At 37.1% G+C, this 17,528-nt stretch overlaps 2 protein-coding genes across 2 annotated transcripts in view; one reads left to right on the top strand and one right to left on the bottom strand.

Moving 5' to 3' along the window:
* galnt13 (UDP-N-acetyl-alpha-D-galactosamine:polypeptide N-acetylgalactosaminyltransferase 13) overlaps positions 1-10,622 on the bottom strand; it is a 31,782-nt gene extending 21,160 nt beyond the window's left edge. The window contains exons 1-5 of the mRNA XM_056754091.1: positions 10,217-10,622; positions 6,237-6,464; positions 1,494-1,662; positions 993-1,159; positions 568-775 (exon numbers count right to left, since the gene is read on the bottom strand). Of these exons, the coding sequence (XP_056610069.1) occupies positions 568-775; positions 993-1,159; positions 1,494-1,662; positions 6,237-6,378 (686 nt within the window). The 5' untranslated portion in view covers positions 6,379-6,464; positions 10,217-10,622. The remainder of the gene's footprint in view (positions 1-567; positions 776-992; positions 1,160-1,493; positions 1,663-6,236; positions 6,465-10,216) is intronic.
* A 1,806-nt stretch (positions 10,623-12,428) lies between these two features.
* rprma (reprimo, TP53 dependent G2 arrest mediator candidate a) lies at positions 12,429-13,375 on the top strand. The gene has a single exon (XM_056755530.1). It carries the CDS (start codon positions 12,524-12,526, stop codon positions 12,962-12,964), a length of 441 nt encoding a protein of 146 aa, XP_056611508.1. The 5' UTR covers positions 12,429-12,523; the 3' UTR covers positions 12,965-13,375.
* The last annotated feature ends 4,153 nt before the right edge of the window (positions 13,376-17,528 follow it).

Genomic DNA, 17,528 nt, shown 5'->3' with positions numbered 1-17,528 from the left:
CACGCGGGGCCCTCAAAGTTTAAAATAATTTTGCTATTCGACCAGACTCTTCAGACGGCAATAAGCACTACATGCGCAGGAACCTTGGATTAACATAGGAATCACAGAAACTGTAAGTGAGAAACCCACAGGGATTTTATAACAGAATAAATTGACAGTAAAATGACAATAAATACAAAATATCAGAAAAAATAATGACAGAAAACATTACAAAATAGCAGCAGAGTGGGCTAACCTGCATAATGTTTACAACGAGATATTGTGGACGTGCGTTAGGTGATGTCAAATATGTCTTATTGCGCATATTTTGAGTGTTTAGGATTATGGGTAATGTGGTATCTTAAAATGTCATAAAAAAACGTCATGTTCACATAACATCAATAAATGCACGTCATCAATAAATGCAAAAACCTCGTATGACAGATTTTTGCTGTCATACGAGGTTGCCGGCTGCCCGACTCAACATCGTCATGTCTGTCAGCCACAGGCAAAGAACGATGGCATCTTCTATCGGCCCAACCCTAGACATTAGCTCTCAGCTTTAAAAATGGAGTCGAGCTTGCTCACCTGTCCTCTTTAATCCGCGCCAGCAGCGGCTCCAGCCAACCCAAAGTGCACTCACAGTGGGCATCCAAGAAGGTTATGACCTGCCCTTGTGCAACAGCTGCCCCTCTCAGCCGCGCTCGAATTAAACCAGATCGCTGTTCCATCCTCAAAATCCGTACCGGAACTTCAAGATGGTCAACATATTCCTCTAGTTTATTTTTCAGAAAATCTGTAAGAATAAAACAAAATGAAGCAGTGGTTAACTCTCATTCTAATCAATATCACTAGAACTACAAGTAGCTCAAGAAACACCAACAAAATAAGGCAACTGAAAAGTGAAAGACTTGATGCTTTATGAGACAATATTCCTAAATAATAAACAATAAAAGGGAAATGAAAGACTATACAGTATAAGGGCAAAATAAGAATTATGATGTGCCCGGCACCTCTCTCGCTGGCGTCGTCCACCAGAAGTATCTCCAGCAGTAGTTGTCTGGGCGAGCGGTTTATTGCGCTATGTATGGTTCTCAAGAGAGTACCCCATGCTTCATTATGAAACACAATCACAATGCTGGTGTTCGGGAGGTCGTCAGGGTATGTCTTCGTCTTACATCTGAGAAAAACAAGAACATATATAAACTGCAAACTATATAAACCATATGCACCTAGCAGAAATATGTACTTTTTAAAAGCTATCTATAGAACATTGACATATCATTATACCCCCAACTGAGAATTCTGTGTTTCATTTTCATGCATTGTTTCAAGATACTTGGTTTAACATTTACATTAGGTTTGATAGCAGATTTTCTTGGGGTTGAACTATTCCTTTCAGGACATGAAATTTAACATTAACATGTGTGAATGCAGACACAGAGGCCGATGGAAAAATGGCCAATAAGCCGGTTTCCATCACCCTGGTTTTATTCACATGTACACATACTCACCCGTCCAGCCTGACATCCGGCAGACTTCTGTTAAGTGCAATCATGTCACTGGCCATCAGGTTAAACTGATTGATTTTAAAGAGTTCTTTCATCTTGTCATGCTGTTCTTTAGGAATGATCACAGCCTTTCCCATTTCACCAGGAGCCTCATGGGTGCGTGACATCACCGCTGGAACACAGAAGAGACATTGGGTCATTGTGAATATATCGATGATCTTTATAATAAACAAAACACGGTTGTTATTCTGAGCTAAAACACATTTGTCTTGGTAATCATTAATATGTAACAACTTGCTTCAGCCAGAGATCAGTTTTATTTTCTACTAAATTCTTGATGGATCAAATCCCGCCCTACATTTTGCATCATTGAATATTCTGTTTCACCTGTAAATATGTCACCGTATGAAAGTTAAATGACTTGCCAGAGGCCTTTCATGAATAAAAAATGCTGCAATACTTTATTTAAATTAAGACGCTTGAAACTTCATAAAGGCACGTCAGACATGTGACCGTGGTGTACTTATGGCATAGTTTAGAAAAACAAGCAAATTCATAAAGGATTTTAAAATCTTTGTGAACCACACAACATGCCTCAACAGTCTGCAGTGTTGTGGGCCATTGATATACATTATAGAATCTGTAAACTCAAACGAAATGGACATTTTCCTTGAAATTTGACTCAATGCTGTTATCAAACAGAAACTGCTTGGACAAGATAAATCAACTTCTTTAGTCAAACAAAACTGTAACAAAGTATTGTTACTGGTGACAGCCAATTCATACTGTAACAATAAACAACTGAAATATTGATTATAAAAACAAAAAAGGTCATTAAGACCATGTTTTGCTGTGATAACTGAAGACGCGAGATGTTCCAAATCTGTATACATTTCTTTGTTCTGTTGAACAAAGAGACCTATCTTTGGAAGAATCGTTATAACCAAACATTTCTTGGATCCCACTGACTAGTCAATGGGGTCCAAGAACCGTTCGGTTACAAGCATTCTTCCAAATATCTTTGTCTGTGTTCAACCAAACGAATACATTTATACAGATTTGTAACAACTAGAGAGTTAGTATTTCATGACAGAATGTTCATTCTTGGGTGAACTATCCCTTTAATTGGTCTTGTTGAACCTGGTGGTATGCTTAAGCAGGTTTAGATTCAATTACTCTGGAGATGAAAGAGCCTATTAAAGACTATAAACGGAGAGTAACTTATCAAGGACAATAAAGCAAGAATGACATTGTTATAAGAGAAGAATGACGAATGAATTGTTACTTCAACCTTCACAGCATTTAAATGCGGAACACCTTGGGAATTGATACACACTCATACACTGCAGACTTATTTAGCTACCTCATCCAAAAATAACACCGACTTGGACACAAGGACAGCCCATAATATCATATAATTGAAATAAATCTGGAAGCATTGTCCCATTATAAAGACTATTACTCTCCTCCACAACCAAGAAGGTTGGATCAGTAAGTAGCATTCAAGGGACCACAGGCACACTCAAGACACTAAGAAATCCAAGGGGTTGTAAACATAAGTATCTGTAAAAGCCATTTAGCTATTTGTTTGTTTATGGTGTGTCCAATAGGGGTCATCATTGCCTAATTGAAAGCGCCATATATGTGGGAACCTTCCCTCAAGTGATAGGTGTTGCTGGGGGGTAGGTAAACACAGTTTTTGACCGCTACGATAGACTTTTTGTACCACATAAAGTAAGTCTTTGTAAAGGTGAAAGACCTGTGGATTTATTGACTGTTTGTATGGATCTTGCTTAGATGGAAATGAAGACCAGTAACCGTAAAATAATTCTACAACAATGAGCATTCTAACATCTTGTGTGAATATTCTAATTAAAAGCAAGCCAAGCGTGCGTGTACTAAATACAAGCACCGTCCAGCATCCCTCAACTGCCTCAAGCAAGACTTGGCGGCTTTACAGTATCTTTTCCCTAAAGATTTCATGTTGAATAAATTTTAAGGCAGAATCGCATGTAAACTTTTTGAGAAATGCAATCCCAGGATTCATTGCAATGAGCTCAGTAACAACAAAAAAGCAGCCAAAAGTTTGTATAGGTTGTGTTCACTCGTGATCTCTAAATTATAATTTAACAGTAAAGACTGGGTGTGTGAAAATGGCTCACTGCAGAAGCACCAATTGCACCATGTCTGTCGGACCAGCAATCCTAAAATGTTGCGTAGAAATCGTCTAAAATTTGAATTTACAATAATTTCTTAAATGTACACCGCCCTTCTTGCGGATTACACGGTGAAGTAAACATGCTGAGAAGGATGCAGCAGCGGAGAGGGCAGCGGCTTATATACCAGGGAGGTGGGACTCCTGGCTCGCTGTTGAGTTTGGTCTGTCGGTCTTACAGATCTGTTGCAAATGGTGCTTACGCAGCCTGTCATGCCTGAGGCATTCCCATTGTGAGATACCTCAATTCTGTTATCAAGGACTAGGGTTACGCAAGTTACCTACTGGTTTGGGGGCTGTAATTGCCTGATTTCTTGGGAATCCATGTGAATCTGAAGTTGAGACCACAAGGCCCACAGAAAGTGCTATGAAAGACTATTGAATAATTGATGTCCACTAAGCAGCATTTCTTTCATTTTCTTTAAATGCTCTGTTGCATCATTAGTTTGAAATGCAGCCTAAGAGACTGATGTATACTTAATGATGTAGCAATTAAGGCATGCAAGTAACAATTCTCTACTGCATTACTGCATTGATCCCAGTCCAGTATTTATTAGGCAATAAGGCCTGTTGTTGAAACATCATCTATCCTCTCTTTATGATTGGCCTTTTAGTGATACATGCACAGCAGCCAGAGAACAACTGCCTGAAAAACAGAATAAACCGCTGCCTGCTGCTTATCTACAGTCGCTGAATGTCTAAAAAAATCACCATGCACGTTCATTAAAGACAGTGTGGTGACAGACGGACGTGTGGTGATTTCGGCAATATGATGACACATTAAGAAGTTGAGAGACTAAATGGCTCACAAAATTGACCTAGTCTCACGTCATGTCATCTTCTTCCACACTGCGCTGTTCGCGTTCGGTATAAGTTAGGGTTTGAGTAAAATTGTGTGTACAGTAGTAGTGCCGGATTGCAAGCAGTGAGACATACAAGGGCTGTTATAAATATTGTTGCTTATTAAATCTAATCTATCAAAGTTGAAAAGCGGGACATAAATTACGTTACTGACCGGATGCTGGAAATGTGTTAGGTCTGAAACAAGTAATGCAGAACCAGAATGAAAAATAGGAGACCTTAAATGTTCTGCTTTTGGTTGTGAACTGTGTAGATTAGAAAATAGCCAAACGACAATGTTTTGCAATCTGCATATTGTTGGTTGTAAAAATGAAAATGTATAAATAAAAGGCTTGTAAATTAAAAGCTTATTTTTTTCTTCAGCTACATTATAAAAATAAGGATTATTTTCAACTATAATTTAAAACAATTGAAAACGAACAAACTAGGCTTTAATGATAAAACTTGCACTATATGAAAATGAAAAATTGCCTTGAATTAAAATAATATAAAAATGAAAGTTAATTCAAAATAGTAATTAGAAACTAAAATGACTTTAAATTAAAATTGTAAATTATATTTTCATTTTAGGGGTTTTAAACATTTGTTAACAAATGATAATTCAGTTTTTTTAATGTGCTGTATAACATCAAGTTCACTTAAAACAACTGTACAATACACAATCAAATCAAATCGCATGTGGGGAGTAACGGATGTCTGTGTTTTGTTGGAAATGTGCTTTAGTTCAGCCTACCCCTCCCCCTGCACGCGCCATATGATTTCGGAAACAATCGTAAAGCTGTATCTATCTTTTATAAATGTGATCAAACTAAATAATCTTCGAAGATACAAAGTGTGCAATTCTACTCTATAGGTAACCAAGATTAATATGAGATTGAAAAAAACCTGCGTGTTACGTCCACTTTAAAATAACCCAAAAGGTGATTTGGGTAACACAACAGAATACTATGAGTGCATTGCTTAACAGCACAGACTTTTCTTTTTTTTCTTGCGTTTGTAGGCCAAATCCTTTAGATAACCACCACTCAGCATCAGGGTTAAGCTAATGACAGTCATGACCACAACGAGAGATGATCTTCAACTGACCCAAGCAATAGCACAAACAGTCGACAGACTGGCCTGCTTCTGAGCACGGCTTTTATCAGCACAATGTCCGCTGGACCTTATGTGACAGTTTAACACCCTAGCACCTGCTATTATCTAATCCCACGTACAACACAAGACTGTAGTTCAGAGAGATTCACGTTTTCTGTTTGTTCACTTGACTTGCAGGAACAAACGGACAACAGAAACTACATTAAGAACAAGACATTTGATGTACTACAGTAAAGAAAGATTGATTCTGAAAGACTGATTATGTTTCTTGCCCACATCTAAACCTAAAAGCAGCTTAAGGTCCTAAATCTTTTTACAAGACAGAGTGTTCCTGTAAGGACAGGAATTAACGGTACTGGAAGGAACAGGCATCTGGTGAGCAGTCACTGTTTTAAAGGGACAGTTCACCCAAAAATTACAATTCTGTCATGTAAAGGGTAAACGGCAGGTTTATTTTGATGTGAATGAAAACCCTTGAGACATCTCTGCATACTAACTTATCAAATATATCAAAATAAAGAAGCATGAAAAGTGCACACCTTAACCTCAACAGTGTTTTGAATGTTTTAAGTCACCTCTCAGCGCCGGCAGAAGCGATCCATCCTTCTTGTTGTCACATTTGTTGCACTCACTGAAGTACAGCAGCAGAAAAACGTCCACTAGCACCCAGACCAGAGAGGTGGTCAACACCACCTTACAGTACACGAAGCGTCTCATCAGCCTGCTGGAGTCACGCGTTCACAGGCAGACAGGAGACGGGGCAGGGGTTGATGGGACAGGACATACACCAAGACGTCATCCCACTGGAGAGAGATTTTTTTTTAGACATTATTAATGGTTCTTACATCGCAAAATCAGAGATCACAGCCCTGTTGAACAAAACAGCATATTCTGGTCTGCCTAGTTCCAGGAAGTTATGTTTTATCTTTAAGTGCTTTATTTCTTTCATCTTCTTATTCATTAAATTGCTTTCTTATTTAAATGGTTTAGAAGTTTACCTCCGTTGATCTGTTTAGTCGCAGCTCCATGTGTTACTAGTAACTTCTGGGAACTATTGAAACTGTGAAAAAACTGTTCCATTGGAGTCAACGGAGAGGACGCAACTCTCTCTATCAATGGCTCTGGGGTGACCGAGTTGCTATATAACACCGTTTCCGTATAAGGAACCTGTTTAGCCCCTGTATGGCTCTTCAGCGGTTCTATAAAGCACCTCAGTGCACCACATGGTTCTCTATATAGCACTTAAAGTGCCCCAAGAACCGTTGGTGCCATTACACCACTATTGTATGTAAATTTGTGGGGCTAAGTAAGTGATTCTGTCAAACTATTGGCCAAAATAATTTATTTCTGAATGCATTACAGAACACATGAAATCAGAATTTTTATAATCTGAAAGGCTACATTGTTGTTGAATAATTCATAAATAAAACGACTTTTCAGATTTGCCTAAAATGGACCTTATTGTTACTGAAAAACAATGAATGATTTGGAAACATGAACTAAATCATGCACAGTCATGCTCACACATCATATCACAAATACTCTGTCTGGAATCTTAGATCTGGTCAGGTTTTTTTATTTCTGACCATCTGCCTGGTTGTCAGGGCTGTTTGAGTGCAGTAGCACCAGGCTGAACTTCCCTCAGGAATATCTGGGTTAATAGAGAAGCCATCTGTAAACATGAGCCCTCACTATCTGCTGTACACCACTGACCCTCATATTTCAAGCAGGGAATAATATGATGGCTATCAAGGTTCAATGCAAGTTTAAACTTATTCAACTGTCCTTGGACTTTTTGTGCAGTTGAAGACGTCAAAATAACCCCACTTACCAATTATAAAAGTTTTTTTTGTTAAAGGGATAGTTCACCCCAAAATAAAAATACAGTCATCATTTACTCAACTTGGGGTTGTTCCAAATCTGTATGAATTTGTTTGTTCTGATGAACACAGAAAGTCATTTGGAAGACTATTATAACCAAAACGTTATTGGACCCCATTGACAACTATAGTAAAAACATACTTTATATATTTTTGGTTCTGTTGAACACTTTGACCCATTCTGAAGAATGTAGGAAAGCAGACAGTTCTGGGGCACTTTGATTACCATTGTCATCTTACAAGCATTCAACCAAAAATTAATACAGAGAGTGAGTAATTCATGACAAAAATGTCATTTTTGGGTGAACTATCCCTTGATTCTGTCTCCCTGGCAAGTCCTTTGATATTCAGTAGTCTTTCCTGATCATATTTAATGAAGTTGTTTGTGGTTCATATCCTTGAGAATAATCTGTATCTCTAGTAATGTTAATGCATCACAAACAAGCACATTTTCAGTTTCAGGATTTGGCAGATGGTTTAATCCAGAGCCATTGAGAGAGTAACGTCAACTCTGTTGATTCCAATGGACAAGTTTTTTCTCAGCAATGGTGGTTCATGAAGCCTCTCAATAGTTCCCGTTAATTGCTATTAACGCATGAAGCTGCGGCTAAACAGACCACACTTTTAACACATTTATAGACGCAACTCGTTTACTAAATGCAAAAAACTGTAATAAAAAATTTAAAGAATGGTGACGCTCGAAAAATGTGAACTTCCGTTGTGAACTCTCTTATCATGGTTCTGGTTTTATCTAAAGCAAACGCTGCATTTTATATAAAACCGGTGCTAATAACACAACTTTTTACCAATTGATTTCCCTTTGCTGCATCACTAACATGTGATTCTTGCCTAATAATTATTTCTGTTAATATTATGTGCAGCCACCTGGCAACATACTAAAAAACCACCAACAACAGAAATCTGAGTATTGTTGGATTTCAGCCTGAGATTCAATAAACCAGTAGACTGGGTGTGAAGTCACCTCACACTAAGTCCTTCAGTCTGGTGTATGGTTACCTCAAAGCTATTACCATTTGTCTCCAGAAACTCAAAACCTAAGCAGAGCATTGATTAAGTCTTAATTAAGAGGCTTTTAACTCAACATTGGGGCTCTACTTTGTACGAGATTCTGTTTGTTAAGAGTTCATCATTTGTATTGAAGTTCATGCATTTAGCTACACAAAGTTTCAATGCATGTAGAACCATAATAGGTGATTAGAAATACTTTTGGCTTAAGTGTGCTGTAGAATAAAGCTGCGCGGCAGCCACACAGTATGTGACCCTATCTATGAATTACTTTCATCTTATTAAAGGGATACTTTCCCCCAAAAATGAAAATTCTGTCATCATCCAAATTTGTTCCAAATCTGTAAAAATGTCTTTGTTCTGAAAAACAGAGAAAGATATTTGGAAGAATGTTTATAACCAGACAGATTTTGACCCCCATTGACTCCCATGTAGGAAAAACTTGAGGTAGTCAAAAGTGGCCCAGAACTGTCAAAATGTCTTTTTTGTGTTCAACAGAAGTAATTTTTTCAACTATGGGAGTCTGGTTTCTGTCTGTCTGGTTGGTTGTAATCATTCTTCCAAATATCTTTCTCTGTGTTCATCAGAACAAAGACATTAATACAGATTTGTAACAATTCAGAAGTGAGTAAATGATGACAGATTTAAATTTTGGGGTGACGTATCCCTTTAAAAGTAGAATCACCATTTTGATTGTAATCATTCATTTAACTATGATTTCAATCTTTATCTTTTCCCAGAACTACTTACTGTTTGATGATTTTCTGTAGAAAACAGTAAATTAAAAAAAATTTGGTTTTCACGGGACGGGTCACACGTAAGTAAATGATATATGACAAAAATCACAAAGTTTCATCACGCTTGATTCGAACAGGAATAGCGTGTCTCAAGGCTTAGGGAGCTCACTAATCTAATACAGCACTGATTCTTAAGCGTTGTTTTATCTTTTACAAAAAGCTCAGTTCCAGTAAAACCACTTCAGACAGTTTTAGTGGCAAAACATGCGCTTGAATTTCTGAATCAGCAGCTTTCCCTGTTAAATTAAAGGGTGTAAATTTGTTTTCCTTGAGGCTATTGTTTCATGCAGAGATGGTGACTTCAACACAGATCAGCGCATCAGATATTGTGTATATCTTACATATCGTACATAAAATGTACATAAGAGTATTAAGATTTACCATCAGGTGCAAAGTCACAACAGTCTCTGTAGATATAGATATAAAACACAAGTTATGCGGTTTTTAAAGCTATCAAATTACTTTGTCCAATACTGTATCTTACAACCAACCAACCTCACAGTTCAATTGCTGTATACAAAACAAACCACATGCTTCTTTCCTTGTCCAAGCAGAAATATATGAATGAATTATTGTTATGCATGTATGCATGTCTTTATATACATTACACTGCATTACTGTAAATATGCAAATGTAAGGCATATCACGTGTGTGAGTATTTTGTAATTTATTTATATTATTTATAAACATAACCCAATGGCAAAGCCTGGAAGAAACAGCATTGTATTGTATTTTCCTAAGATCTCTGCTTTGATCGATTGCTGTTTCTGGCTGCTGCTGGATGAAAATACAGAATAATGGATAGAAGGCAGAATATCACGTAAAGCAATGACGCTTATAAAGGCTACTCACTGAATGAAGACTGGATGAATCTTGCGCTCCCGTTGACCACTTCACAACGTGCTTCCTCTTTATTTATAAATGGAACACGATTTCGTGCACATCGCCTGGTACGAGCATAACTCCAAGAATCGACATAGCTCCAGTAATTCAAAATCAAACATGCCGTATTTAGCCTACTTAAAACAATGAACTGAGCTGTCCTTTACAGCAGTCTCTCTCCCCGATGCATCACTGGCCAGATTTCATTCCTCGAGTCAGATGCGAGGATCTTGGAGCCGTGTGTCCTGTGCCAGGTCTCAGTTAATACCTTAAGCAAAACGATCACTTGTCTTTCACTCAATAACACACAGTGGCTGCCCTCTGGTTTTATTTCATGGGATGTCAGGATCGTCTATTCATTCAGTTCAATGTGAGGATGCTGTGACTGGAGAGGCGGGTTCATCACAAGACACCAATGCGCAAGTGCATCGCGGTCGCCTGTTCTCCTAGATGCTGTGTACATTAAAACCGCAAAAAAAATGTTTTTCTAATATTTCACATTGAAATGGATACGGTCCCTATACATTAAAATGTTAAATTATCCGTATCAACTAAAACTGCAATAATGTTAATTATTTATATATATATATATATATATATATATATATATATATATATATATATATATATATATATTTATATATATATATATATATATTTATATTGTAGCCTAGTGCTATACTTATATGTTACTTCCAATTACAATCAGACGTACTCAACTTTTTAGAAAAATAATTATGAGTTATTTTTTGGTTCAATTTAGGATTAGGTGAGGGCGGGGCTAGTTGATCGGGTAGATGTTTCATTGAGTCAACATGATTTCTGTGAATTGTTTATTGTAACTAGTGTAACGATGACAGTTACGTCACGAGTAAAAATATAAATAAATGTTGCTGCTAAACTGAATTTGTAAGTTCATTGCAAGGTTGACAAAGATCCGTCTGCTGTCCTAAGGGTGGTTAGGGATCATTTAAATGAACGTTGATACAACATAAAATGCGTTACAGCTTGTTGTAAGATAGTTGCAATTGCAACAATCCAGTAATTCACCTGACATGACAAAATGTATACAATGTATCAAAAAATCTTTAGATCTGTTCCTGAGCGTTTGATTAGACCTTTTATTCTGTGATATTACTGGAGTGGACTGCCTCTGCTGGTGGAGGCCGTAATAACACTATTATCCAGTCTATAAGCATCACTCTTAACTTACTGCTATGCATATAACATTTATATTAGCAACATACAACTCAAAAATTCCATCATGTTTTAGTTGCGGTTTAGGTTTGTATTAAACAATTGTTTTTTAAGGTAAAACATATTTTTTATTCTACATGTATAGCATGTTAGCCCACATACATATACCTTGTGTTTCCCTCTCTTTAATATTTCAGTCTAAGATCATTTATATTATCACATAGGTCTTGCTGCCCAAGCTGGACCATGTTTTGTCAGCAAACAGGCTCGAATTGTTGAGCAGTTCACTATTTGAACACTAGATGTCAGTACAACCATGTGTAGCCTTGTTCGCACCAGTACAACAGCCCTTAAATGTTTAATATTATCGTTTAACAAAATACTTATGAATAGAAAACTATAGAAAAGACAGCCTTGGACCGTAAAAAAATACCTACATTATTACTATATTTACTATCATAATTTGTTATTATGAATAACATTTTGTTGTAATAATTTTAATTAATTAATTAAATTAATAATGTAGTTCAGTTAACACCAAATACAGCTATAGGCTACATGGGCCTGCTTTTTGATGGCAAAGGATTAATTTTCGTTTTAACTTGTATTATTATTTATACATTTATAATGGTTTAATATAATAAATCAAATGTTATATTAAATTATCTTTATCTCAATTATTAACAGTCTAATGATATTTAAGGTAATTTAGTTGCAAATGGAGATTGAAATGTTAAGTAATATGCATTTTTTCCGCACCCACTCATTCAATGTGACCACATTTCCCCCAAAACACTCCTCAAAACACCCAGATCGAAACTCAATGAACAACATGCATAAAATTCAGAGAGAGAAAAATCTACTTTTAAATGCATAAAAGGCTGCGTGCGTTTGTGACGTTACATCTGTGCTGTAGGTGGCGCCAAACGGCACGTTTGAGTAAAGTAGTTGTCTCCTCCCATCTCTCAGTGGTTTTACACGAGCAGGTGTGATGCTGAGCAGAAGCACCAAATGTACTTACATGAGAATCAGTGCAGGACCGTGCCATGGGACGTCAGTACACCAACGACGAGACGCTGAATGGGTGCGCTTGAGTTAACAAACAGTTCCCCACAATTCCGCGTGTGTTCACACTTAAAGGAGGAGCACATACTTGGGCCACTTAACTTTCAAGAAGGTCTTTTTAAAGTCTGTCTTTGTAAAGTGGACATGAATACTACATTTAATCAAACGGACGGCGGGATCTTCTCCAACCAGACTGATGAGATCCTCTTGTGCTGTAACCTCTCATCCGTGGTGACGGACAACGGCTTCGCGGCGAGCGCTCCGGACGAGAGGAGTCTCTTCATCATGAGAATAGTTCAGATCGCGGTGATGTGCGTACTCTCCCTCACTGTAGTATTCGGGATCTTTTTCCTCGGCTGCAACTTGCTCATCAAGTCGGAGGGAATGATCAACTTTTTGGTGACGGAACGGAGACCCTCCAAAGAAGTGGAAGCGGTCATCGTGGGCGCGTACTGAGATGATGGGGTCTCATCGCTGCCACGGGGTGAGCAAACGGGATCTTTGAGCACCTGATGCGCGCATTTCAGATGAGCTTTTCACAGGACACAGTGTTAACTGTCTGGATCTCTGGAGATGAACTGAACACGGTGTTTCCAGCTTCTTTGCAAGCCTTTCCACTGTTTCATATCATGTAACAGCCTTCATTTATAGAAGGATGAATAAAAATAAAATCCTACATGACCATGCAGGCATAAAGTCTTACATTTGCCATTAAAACTTTCTTTGCACGCGCAGGGGACGGAGATGTTTCCCGTATTAGATGTAAATGTTATGGATCAGTTATGCAAAGTGCGAGCTGGCACTGCGCAGACTAATGAATTGTTGTTTAGCAAGTAAGATATCATGTTTATTACAATAAATTATATTTGCCAACATGGTCTTGCTCTCACATTTTTAAGTGTCATCTCGACGTTTTCCCATTTACATGAATTATGTGGATTTCAGAAATGTGTCTAAAATGTGCTTGTAGTATCATTCCAATTTACTGGTTTCGTTTAAATAAAAATACTTCGTTTTGAATCAACCTTATTACAAGGAAACATATATTGATTATATTTTAGATAAGTGTAATGTATAGAATATGCCATTAAATAAGGTTCAGTATATTGCTGATTCTTTCATCCTTTATTTTCTGTTGCAGGTAAATGTGATGCCCCACATAACATACTGCTGGGGCGATGGTAGCATTATACTCACCTATTAAATCAATTTGTAACAGTTTTTTTGTCATTATGATTCATAAGCAATTTTACTTGCACGCATGATTTCTACCAGTAGAATAACTGTGATTAACTATAATCACAGACACTTTACCATTTGTTAGCACACAATTTGGTTCAGAATTAAATTCAAATCAACGGTGAATTCGTCTGTACATTTAAAATAACCATTGTGCACAACTTTGAGATTTTTATTCATACTAGATAAATCCAAACAAAGGATTCAAATTTGTATTTAAATTAATAATGAAGATGATGACACTAATGCTGTTTAAAGTGTTGACCCGAGGAAGTAATACAGATTGTGTGCAGCTGTGACAAGGAAACTTGTGATCAATGTATTAGGGTGAACTAACAATGAGGAAAAAATCTTAGGTGAAAGGGATAGTTTACCCCAAAATTTAAAAAATCTGTGATGGTTTATTCACCCTCGGTTTGTTCCTGTACAAAGGAAGATATAGAATAATATCTGTAACCAAACAGATCCCCCATTTAATGCCATAATAAGGATAAAATAGTATAGGAGTCAAGCGGGGAGGGAAGCAGAACAAAGTAATTTATCAGGTTTGGAACTTGTTTTAATTTACATTTTTTGAGTGTACATCAATTTTAAGTGCAACTTTAATAAATAATAAATAGATAGTTCATAGCAATGAATCAAGATGAATAAAAACCAATTTTGCTCAATGTTATTAAGGTGAACCTTTTTATGAATTCTTACCAATAAGTTATTAAAAAGACATTCAACCACGCTATGGTTGTAAACATAACCATAATGAGTCGAGGTTCTATATTTTTATATTTACAACTTAGATAAAGAACTCTTACAATACTTTAATTGATCATTTAATAACAGGTTGTGTTTTTAAACATGTGCTAATAATGATGGTTCATTGTAAAGTCTCAGCTCTTCTGTTGTTGAAAACTGGGTTATTGATTAGAATTAATCAATAGTTCGAAGATAATGTAATTTAACTAAGTTAGCTGTAGTTTAATTTAACGGTTGCAAGACAATGCACATCCTTTTTCAGTGCGGCTATCAAGACTCCTTTTTCTACTTAATGTTGAAAAGTCAAGTCGTACTTCATAATGTTGATACCTTTAAGATTACACAAATTTACAGCCTGCGTGAATAAGTGTATCTACATTTTCTAAATGAGTTTACATGCAGAAGGCTGGTGATAAAGAAGGGCTGTCACTTTTAAGACACGTCTATTTATAAGAGCGTCTGTGAGCGAAACGCTTGTTAACTTCACAGTGAATTATTTTACAGCTACTGCATCAGTACTGAGGCAGACGCTTTGCAGTGACATCATCATCTTTAATATAGAGCTGCCTGTCTTTATACATGCCTTTACAATAGGAATGAACAGCAATAAGTATTCAAACTATTCTTAATAATTGAATTTGTCCCGTAAAATGTACTGATATAAAGACAGGGTTTTCCTGTTATACTTGTGCACTTCAAATGAGCAGTGAACGTACATTTGGAGAGTTCAATGCCTAAACAAGTCCAGCTCCCATGCACCCACAAGAGGAACTAAAAAATGTCAAGATTTTTATGTGTTGACTCATGACATTTGTAGGGGTCATATTTTAACAAAGACTATTGTAATGACAAAGACAAAACAAAAACCCACGAGGGGGGAAAATATAAAGAACAATGGTTTAAAACATGACAGGTAGACTAGAACATACACTAACTACACTAGACAAGACTAAAGACACATCTTGAATCGTTTCCATGACAACGTGCGAAGGAGGTGATTGGTCGAGCAGGATCAAGCTCGAAAAAATAAAATGGGGGCCGAAACGCGATTAGTGCATAGTTTTGTGTAAATGTAAGTTGAACTTTCACTTTCAATAACTTTTGATTGCATTTCTATCGAGAAATTTGTATTAAATAGTTTTTAAATATGTTATTAGTTATTGCAAATACCCTCTCTGTTTATAATTCTAATAGACTTCTGTTACACTGCCTATCTGTTTCCCTGGGCTGCCTTTTTGCACAGACGCATTAGCACAAAACACTCCCTGCCAACTGAAAATAATTCAAAACAGCCGCATCTAAGAGCAAAAACGTGTTCTGTCTGATCAGCCCCCATCGAGGCATTTTTACGCGAGTGAAAATGGCAAACAAAAGATGCATTCTATCTAAAAGTGAACGCTCACCCAGACCTGCCTGAAACGCCTCATGTAACCACACCTCCACAAATCTACGTCAGTTCGTGGTATGATTTGACTGTGACCGCCAAAATGTATACGTAAGTAAGGTGGGCGTACCGATCAACAAATGATGTACTTGTTGCATCAAAGAGTGCAGAACAGTACTCTACTCTCAGCCAGTCTTGTCTCTTTGTTCCAAGGTTACCGCAGGATGCAGTTCATGCCCAGAGCTGATGGCAGAGCTGAGACTGGGAAGTGGTGACCTGACAAGAGCTGAGATGATAGAGCTGGATAAAGGACGCGGTAACTTGACACGATTTTCCTACAACACTTCAAATGCTATTAGATTGTTAATGATAATCTTAAATCTATAATTTACCTTATTAGTAAGTTTATTTATTTTTTATTTATCCTTGTTGTGCAAGCACTGTTGATCTTTTGCAGAGGCAGCAGCTTTTGCCAGAGGGGAACTGGAATCCCCTGGTTGGGCCTGGGTTCTCCTGAGGTTTTTTTTCTCGATTGGAGCTTTGGGTTCCTCGCCACCGTTTGCATATTGTTTTGCACTATTTGCCTGGCCGGGGGTGCTGCTTTAGAATATAGAAGTTAGACATAATTAATATTGCATATAAGAATTTATAGTCCGTTTAATATTCGACCTGTGTTTCTATCTCCTTTATCTCAAATGTGTGCTTTCACTGTGCGTGTGTGCGAGTGTGTTTGCGTGTGTGCGTCTATGTTAATGTGTGTAAGTATGTATGCATATTGTGTGTGTGGAGCATTTGTATGTCTGTCTTTTGTTGTTTTCACCCTTTTCTTGTTTTTACAGGTATATGCCTTTAGTTGTTTTTCTTGTATTCAATGTGTCTCATTGTACAGCTGCTTTGTAACAATGAAAATTATAAAAAGCGCTATATAAATAAAGTTGAGTTGAGAGTACCTATCAGTACAATTGTTTCTGAACCTGATGTTTCAAATATGGTAAGAGGCGTTACATTTCCATCACACGCTTGCAGTATTCAACCAATAACTACGCACTGGTTAACTGGCCAATCATAGCACACCTCGCTTTTCAGAGCGATGAGCTTTGTAAATTTCTTTGCATTTCATAAAGGCGGGGCAAAGAGGAGATGCAAACATGCACGGTATGTGGAAATACAGCGTTTTTGAAGCTTAAATTGTGTACACACACTGCACTACATGTAATGCAATCGATAACATTCGTTATATGACCCCTTTAACTTAAAGAATCAGAGCTGTCGTGGATCAAGGTATTTCGTTTGGGCAGTAAATAGAGTACTGTACATATACAAACATGAAGGCAAGTAGGCAGACGGCTATGCAAATGCTATTGCAGGAACAAAGAAATCACATACAACACAACAGTGGAGTTTTTGTTATTGAACCAAATACAAACACGGAGACAAAAATGCATATCACAGTTCATGAGAAAATAAGCAATGCAATACAATCTACAAATATTCTCCTTTAAGTAACTACTATGCACATGCACCAATGTTGTTAAATATAAAATTATATAAAAAAAACAACCGTTGTGCGTCAAGTTTCTCAAGTATTTGATGTGAAGAAACAGGTGGAGACAGAAGGTAAGAATATGAATTGGAACAACTAGATCT

Source organism: Triplophysa dalaica, chromosome 8, assembly GCF_015846415.1.
Source record: "Triplophysa dalaica isolate WHDGS20190420 chromosome 8, ASM1584641v1, whole genome shotgun sequence".
NCBI classification, from domain to species: Eukaryota; Metazoa; Chordata; class Actinopteri; order Cypriniformes; family Nemacheilidae; genus Triplophysa; species Triplophysa dalaica.
Note: the sequence above shows the minus strand (reverse complement) of the source record. Positions and strands in the feature narration are given on the sequence as shown.

Excerpts from the sequence above, each read along its gene's own strand:
- rprma (XM_056755530.1), top strand. The coding sequence starts at position 12,524 with ATGGGTGCGCTTGAGTTAACAAACAGTTCCCCACAATTCCGCGTGTGT.